Source organism: Castanea sativa, chromosome 1, assembly GCF_040712315.1.
Source record: "Castanea sativa cultivar Marrone di Chiusa Pesio chromosome 1, ASM4071231v1".
Taxonomy (NCBI): domain Eukaryota; kingdom Viridiplantae; phylum Streptophyta; class Magnoliopsida; order Fagales; family Fagaceae; genus Castanea; species Castanea sativa.
Window position 1 is genome coordinate 43,440,227 of NC_134013.1, and position 8,353 is coordinate 43,448,579.

The 8,353-nt window shown below is 36.0% G+C and overlaps 1 protein-coding gene across 1 annotated transcript; it reads left to right on the top strand.

Moving 5' to 3' along the window:
• Positions 1–3,738: 3,738 nt before the first annotated feature.
• Positions 3,739–4,293, top strand: LOC142627684 (uncharacterized). Its single transcript, XM_075801554.1, has one exon. It carries the CDS (start codon positions 3,739–3,741, stop codon positions 4,291–4,293), a length of 555 nt encoding a protein of 184 aa, XP_075657669.1.
• Positions 4,294–8,353: the final 4,060 nt, after the last annotated feature.

The following is an 8,353-nucleotide window of genomic DNA, read 5'->3' on the forward strand; positions in this document are numbered from 1 at the left end:
CGGCACTTTGAAAGTGTCGATCGGCACTTTGAAAGTGCCAAATTGCACTCTTTTGGGCTTTGGCCCAACTCCCTTCGGGTGACGATAAGACACATATTTTTCAACCTTTTTCACAAAAGGATACATCCCGATTCGCATTTTAAGTATTGTTGTTTTTTTTTTTAAGCACTCCAGCCTCTATAAATAGGGACCAGATCTCAAAATTCAACACTCTTTTACGCTCTAAAGGGAGACACGTTTTTACACTCTCAAATTACTCATATTTCTGACTCCCCTTTCTGATATTCTTTCTCTTAAAGCTAGGGCTTTTAGATTTCAAAGATAATTACATAAATTTCTTTGAACCCTAAAACATCCTCTCCAGAAGAAGAGTGCTCCATGCAAGAGGTTGTTTTCTATTACCCCTTTCTTCTTATGTTTCTCTTTTTGTGATGATGCATGTTTATATATATTTTTTAATTTCAAATATTCAAGCCATGAATTGTTGATTAGTTTTTGTTGAAACATATTCTCAATTTTTGCTTTTTATTGAATGTTCTCTTTCTTAGTTTCAAAAATCTGCATGTTACCACTTTTTTTTCTCAATATAAAAATAGATCTACATCTTCGTTAGATGTAGATCTGAATTTTTCTCAAAATAAAAATGGATCTACATTGTCATTAGATATAGATCTGAATTTTTCTCAAATAAAAAAGGGTCTACATCTTCATTAGATGTAGATCTGAAATTTTCTCACAATAAAAACTTATTTGTATCTTCATTAGATACAGATCTGATTTTTTTTTTAACACAGAAAATTTTGAAATAAAAAAGAATCATGGCTAGTCTTGTTTGTTTGATGCATGTTACACAGGTTGATGTTGTGAATATAATCCTATTCTAAAATGATTTTTTATTTCACATAAAAAACAAATATGATATTTTTTAACCAAAATATTTTGTTTTACTTTATCCCAAAAACATATCTGAATTTTCTTTCCCCAAAAAAACAAGCTTTTCAAATTCACAAAAACATATTTGAATCTTTCTAAACTAAAAATCAATTTTTCATCACAACACATATTTGAATTTTTCTCAAAAGAAGAGGGTGTATTCATAAATAGATTTGTGTAAATATGATTTTCATGTGTGCACAACATGTCATTCATAGCATGCATAAAAGGGGTACATTGGTCACAAGAGTCTAGAAGACCAGACTTTGCCTGGGCGGAATGGGTGCCTAACACCTTCTCATTCCGTAACCTAGCCTCCAAATCTAATTCTTTTGGATAGGTAGATCTATGCCTTGTCTTTATTTTTGTTTTGGGTAGACTGTAACTAGAACAAAAAGCCATGTAATTATTTGGTAGTTTGTAACTAGGACCCAAAGCCATGTAATTTTCAATTTTCCAAATATGTATTCTTTTTGCTCAATCAATGAAATGAGGCATTTCAATCGTGTAAATTTGTATTTTAGTTTTTTTTTTTATATAAAAAATAAGTGACGACTCCACTCCACTTACCCAAAAAGAGAGGTTACCTAAAAATGCACTCTAAAAAATATCTTTTTTTTTTAGAGGCACTTTCGAGGTCTCTCACAACGGGTAGGCCTTTCCCGCGAGACACTCGCAAAATCCTCCAAGTTGGCATAACTCTTCATCTTCCAGTCATGTGCTCTACACATGGCTCTTTAGCAGGTAAGCTTCTTGCGAGGCACTCGCGAAGTCCACTTATTCATCCTTTTAAGCTTGAGTCTTCACACTCTCTCACACTCATCCCTTACAATTAAAAACCCACATAAATACAGGGAAATATGATTGAAGAAATTACAATCAAATTTTGTACGGAATTAAAGCCAACATCAAATAGTTGCAAATTACAACTTTACAAATGATCTTTTAGCCATCATGTCTCTTACACCATACAAATTTTTTAGTGAAACTTGTTCCATTTGAACACAACTTGGACTTCAAAACAGACACAAATTTGATTTTTTAAAGTAGTGTTTTACAACTATGTTTCATGTTGGCTTTAATTCCGTGTTAAATTTAATTGTAATTCTGTTCAATCATTTCCATGTATTTTTGTGGGATTTAGTAAGGGTTGTATGTGAGATTTTGGTGAAGATTCTGTGAAGATGAGGATTTCGTAACTAGCTTACGACAGGCTCGCAGGTGCCAACCCACGAAACAAGCCACGTGAAAAGCACATGCTAGAAGTTGAAGAGTTTTTGACAAGCTGGATTTCACGAGTCATTCGCAACTCAGGCCAAGTCGCAAGTGACCTGAAAAACTCTCTACCTGATTATTTTGAGTGTGCCTTTTCTTATACCTTTACCAAAACTATATAAACCTTCATTACCCATGAAAGTGTAAGAAGAACAAGGAGTCTTTACAAGAAACTTTGAGAGAGAAAACCCTAGCAAAACACTTGAGAGTTAGAGAAGAATGAAGCTATAATGGACTCTCAAGATCAAGGAAGAGGTTGAGAAACAGTACAATGCAAGATTCTTGAGGATGGTCAATTATCCAGAGTGGTTAGCTAACGTGGTTCTTTTACCAAAGAAGGATGGAAAGGTCAAAATGTGTGTAGATTTTCGAAATCTAAACAAGGCCAGTCCAAAAGATGACTTTCCATTGCCTCACATTGACGTCCTAGTCAACAATACAGCAGGTCATGCCTTGCTATCATTCATGGACAAATTTTCAAGGTACAATTAGATTAAGATGGCTCCAGAAGATATGGAGAAAACCTCCTTCATTACACCATGGGAGACATATTGCTACAAGGTCATATCATTTGGCCTTAAAAATGCTAGTGCTACTTACCAATGTGCAGCCACCACTTTGTTGCATAATTTGATCCACAAAGAAGTAGAGGTTTATGTGGATGATATGATAGTCAAGTCCAAAGACCGAGAAGGGCATATGCCGGCTTTGAGGAAGTTCTTCGAAAGAATCTGGTTCTACAAGTTGAGATTGAATCCCAAGAAATGCACTTTCGGAATTACAACCGGAAAACTATTAGGGTTTATGGTAAGTCAAAAAGGAATAGAAGTTGATCCTGAAAAAATCAAGGCAATTGTAGAGATGAAGCCTCTAAGAGCTGAGAAGGAGATCTGAGGATTTCTAGGGAGGATACAGTACATCAGCAAGTTCATAGCCCAGCTCACCATGACATGTGAACCAATCTTCCGATTGCTTAAGAAAGAAGTTTCTATAGTGTGGAATGAACAATGCCAAGAAGCCTTTGAGAAGATTAAGAATTATCTTATGAAACCACCAATACTCATCCCACCAGTACTTGAAAAGCCATTGTTGTATCTCACCACTACAAATACGGCAATGGGGGCTTTACTTGCTCAATACGAAGAGGAGACTAGAAACGAGAATGCGATCTACTACATCAGCAAGAAGATTTTACCTTATGAAGAAAAGTATTCACCCTTAGAGAAGACATGCGTAGCACTTGTATGGGAAACCCACAAACTCAGACAATATATGCTTACTTACAGGGTCTTGCTCATTGCAAGAATGGATCCTTTGAAGTACTTAATGGAAAAACCTGTACAGGATGGGAAGACAACTAAATGGGTTCTACTTTTGTTAGAATTTGATATTAAGTATATGACTCAGAAATCTGTGAAGGGGAGGGCGATTGCTGATCACTTAGCCCATTGTTCACCAAAAGAAGCTGAGGAGATCCAAGGAGATTTCCCGGATGAAGATATTATGGGGATTGAGGTAGAATCCTAGGAGATGTACTTTGATGGAACAACAAATCAAAATGGGAGTGGTATTGGAGTTCTCTTAATTTCCCCAATAAGGACATACATCCTATTTTCTAGCAGACTCAACTTTCTTGCCACCAAAAATGCCACTGAATATGAAGCATGCATCATGGGGTTACGAGCAGCCCTAAGCCTTGGAGTGAAAGAATTAGAAGTGTATGGTGACTCAGCCCTGATAATCTCCAAGATTCAAAAAAAATTGAAGATCAAAGAAGAAAGATTGATGCCTTACCATGAATGTCTTCGGAAGTGGGCTGCAAAATTCAATAAGATTCAGTACCAATATGTGCCAAGAATGCAAAATCAAATTGCAGATGCTTTAGCAACAATGGCATCCATGATTGATGGGCCTAAAGAAAATGAAACAAGATCGATAGTGGTGGAACAAAAAGAGGAACCAACTTATTGCATGACAATAGAAGAAGATATAGAAAAGAATGGAGAAGGCAAGTGGTATTCAGACTACTTACAATACCTCAAGGAGAGACATACCCACTATCTGCAGACAAGAATGACCAATTGACCATCCGAAGGTTGTCCACTAATTACATTATTTTTGGTGAAAGACTTTACAGAAGATCATCCCAAGGCATAGTAAATAATTGAAGAGGTTCATTAGCCAAGTTATGGGCCACATTTGAATGCACACATGCTATCAAGAAAGATAATGAGATAAGGCTATTACTGGACCACCATGGAAGCTGACTGTGCAACTGATGTTCGGAAATGCCATTAATGCCAAGTTCACGGAGACCTAAAGCATATGCCACCCATGCCATTGCATACCATGACATCACCTTGGCCATTCTCTACATGGGGGATAGATATTATTGGGAAGATTCATACAACTGCATCCAATGGTCATGAATTCATACTTGTTGCTATAGCCTATTTCACTAAATGCATAGAAGCTACCTTCAACAAGGTTTTGAACTTAAAGAAAGTTGCTCAATTCATCCAAACTGTTAAGGACATATTTTATATAATTGGCTAATCCTTTGACAAAACGCACTTTACTTGTATTTGGGTAGATCTGGGATGTGTTTAATACTTCAAAGAACAAGATTTCAAGTCTCGTATTGAAGCCATGCAAATCTCTCCAAGAAACAAGTGAAGAAGTGCTAATTCATTAAAGCTCAATAGATAGCTCGACAGATAGCTATCTATCAAGAATTACGAAATCAGAATTTTCAGATCTGATTTTCGGCCCATGCTAACATGTATGTGTAAGGGTTCTTTTGTCACAATCCTAAACATATATAAAGCTTATTTTAAAGGCTGTCACATAAGAGAATATAAGGAGAACAAATGCAAAAGGTGACCGATGTCTTAGTCTCTCTCAAAAAAGCTACTGCGTCTTTGCGTCTTAGGGTTTTGTAACAAAGTGCTTCTTAATCTTCATTGTCGATGAAGTGAAAAACTTTGCAGGCAACATTCTTCTTCCTTAAGTTGGTGAGTGAGTCACGTACTGGGATTCGTGCAAAGGAGTTAATCACATACTAGGATCCATATATCAAAAGGGTGGCATTCATATATTGAAGAGTTCAGAGGTTCTGAAGTGGTAGAAGGTTTTTGCTGTAAGTTCATCTACGGGGATTATAGAGTCTAGGGACAAAGGTTTTGTACTAGATCTGAAAGTTATTTTTACTATGGTGAATTGCTTTTCAGGAAGGTTTCCCCCTAGGTTTTTTTACTATGAAACTAGTTTGTTTCATTGGTTTTCTTAGGTCATCATATTTTGTCTTATTTAATTTTTCGTTGTGCATGATATTGACATGATATTGATGTTTGTTTGTTTTAACAAGTTTTATACATAATAAATCTAATTAACAATTTGGGTTTAAAACTTGTTAATTCTATCAACCGGGGTCTAAATTTTCAAACAAGTGGTATTAGAGCGGGTACACTCTAATTGGATTAATTTCCTGAGTGTGATCCTTGACCCTCGTTGTCATGGATTGTGGACAATCTCTTTTAATTCCTCCTTTATTTGATGGCACTAATTATGCGTACTGAAAAGTTTGTATGAAAGTTTTTTTCGCAAGCTCTAGGTGAACAGGTATGGCAAGCTATTGAAGTTGGCTAGATTAAGCCAAAAGAAGCGTCAGTGGATTGGGATGAAGCAACAATCATAGCGGCAAATTTCAACAGTAGGGCCTTGAATGCTTTGTTCTGTGGGTTGACCAATAAGGAACTCAAGAAAATATCAGCCACGAAAGTTGCCAAGGAAGCATGGACCATTCTTAAGACCACCTATGAAGGTACCAAGGTAGTAAAGACTGTAAAGCTTCAACGACTCACTAGTAGTCTTGAAGAAATAAAGATGAAGGAGGAAGAGACCTTTGATGAGTTCTATGCTAAACTCAAGGATATTGTGAATTCTGCCTTCAACCTTAGAGAATCTATAGCAGAATCCAAAATTGTTAGGAAAATACTTAGGTCCTTACTTGAAAGATTCCATGCCAAGATCACTCCCATTGAAGAAGTGAAAGACATTGATCAACTTCCTTTGATTAAGCTTGTAGGTAACCTTTAAACCTATGAGATGGGATTAGGCTCAATGGGAAAAGGTGGAAAGAGTAAAAACTTGGCTCTTAAGGGTATAGAGGAAGAGATTAAGGACTCTAAAGATGAAGATGACAATGAGGATGAGGATCTAACCTTAGTAACTGATGAGATTATCAAGCTTCTTCAATTTAGGAAAAGAGATAAGGGCAAACCTCCTAGGAAATCTAAATTCTCTAGGAAGGGTAAGAATGAGAAACCTTTCATCTAATGCCATGAGTGCAAAGGTTTTGGTCATATAAGGATAGAGTGCCCAAACTACATTATGAAGGAAAACACCAAGAACTTGAAAGATAAAGAGTTGGTTGCTACCTGGAGTGATATTGAGAATGACTCCTCTAATGAGTATGTGGATGAATGTGGTCACATTATGGCCTTTGCTGCCATAATTGATAAGGTGATTGTGGAGAGTGCTAGTGACAGTGAGGATTCTTTTGATGATGAAGCACCCAAAAAGATTACCCTTCAAGAAGCCTATGATAAACTATGCACTGAATTTATAAAATCTAAAAAGACTTCTCATCATTGTAGAAAAGAGCTTAATGAGGTAAAAACTGAAAAAGTTGATCTGTTAGTTAAACTAGATAAGACTGCAAGGTTAGCTGAGACTCTTGTTATAGAGAACACCTCATTAGAAAAGAAGGTCAAGAATCTCGAGGTTAAGCTTAGTCAAGCTGGAACTCAAATAAAGAGGATGTCTAGTGCAAAGCTTGATGAGGTATTGAGTACTCAAAAGCCTAGTTCTGATAAGACTGGCTTAAGATATGATGTTTCCTCCTGCCTCACCTCTTCCACGGCTTCTAAATCAAGGACTGTTATTGTGCCCCAATTTGAGAAATGTGATAAAGGTATGAAATCCAAACCTAATTTAGCAAATTATAAATCCTTTGTTAGACCTCATGTTTGTCATCATTGTGGTGTTTCTGGACACATCTGTCCTAATTGCTTTTAAGTTGTATTCTCAAAAGCAAGTGTCCAAACGGTCACAGGTTTCCTCTCAAGGACCTATACCTTTGTTTGGAGAGTTATTAAAAGCCTTAAGCTTTTTAACTTAATTTCAGAAGAATTTTAATTCTTCTATATCCTTTGGTAGATATACTAGGACACATGCCTTTTCATCTTCACGGCCAAAGACTTGTGCTGTGTGTGGGTGAGAAAGGAGCCTAAGACTTAATTGACTTTTCTGTTTTCCTCTACTTTAATTCTTTCTATCTAAAGTAGGACTCTCTTTGCTTGATTTCTTATATGCTTTTAGAATCATGCTTTCATGCATTTGCATCTTTCTTTCATGCTTTCATGTTGTTTGTCTGTTTTTGTTTGGTTATTTTGTTTTGTTTTCAAAATAAATAAAAAATTTTGAAAAATCAGAAAAATACAAAAATAATGTATGTTTGTGTACATTGGTACTTGTGTACCTTGAATGGTCAATGAAACAAAGTTTTCTAAACGGTGTATCTTTTGTAGCTTAGATGAGCATCTCTATGCACAACTAAGCAAGTGAGCTTTGTGGCTTGTCGTTGTGATGAGTAAGGTTAAGTGATTTCTGGTACTTAACACTCATATCACTCTTTTTGACGGGAAGGACTAGAAAATTCTAAGAGAAAGGCATAAATAATTGTCTCACTACTGTTGCCCGCCAATCATGAAATAACATCTGTATGCTTCGGCATAGCAAAAGCGCAATGTTAAAAAGCTTAACATAATTGGGTATTTCTTTTCTCTCTCTTATATGCCCATCCATGATATGCTTAGTAAAAGAAAAATATGCAAAGAAAAATAAAAGAAAAAAGATCAAAATGCTTTATACATGATTACAAGCGTGTATTCTAGGAGATGTGGGAGTTATAAGATGTACCTCGAAGGTGATAGTCCCCATCAAACAGTTATGATTGTATGTGAGTTAAAGTGATTTTCTCATATCTCAAATCATCATAACTTGTAGACACTTATGCAATCTTGCAATGTTTTTCACACAACACACAATATTCTTTGCTACTTTTGATACATGTGCAGGTACA

Excerpts from the sequence above, each read along its gene's own strand:
- LOC142627684 (XM_075801554.1), top strand. The coding sequence starts at position 3,739 with ATGTACTTTGATGGAACAACAAATCAAAATGGGAGTGGTATTGGAGTT.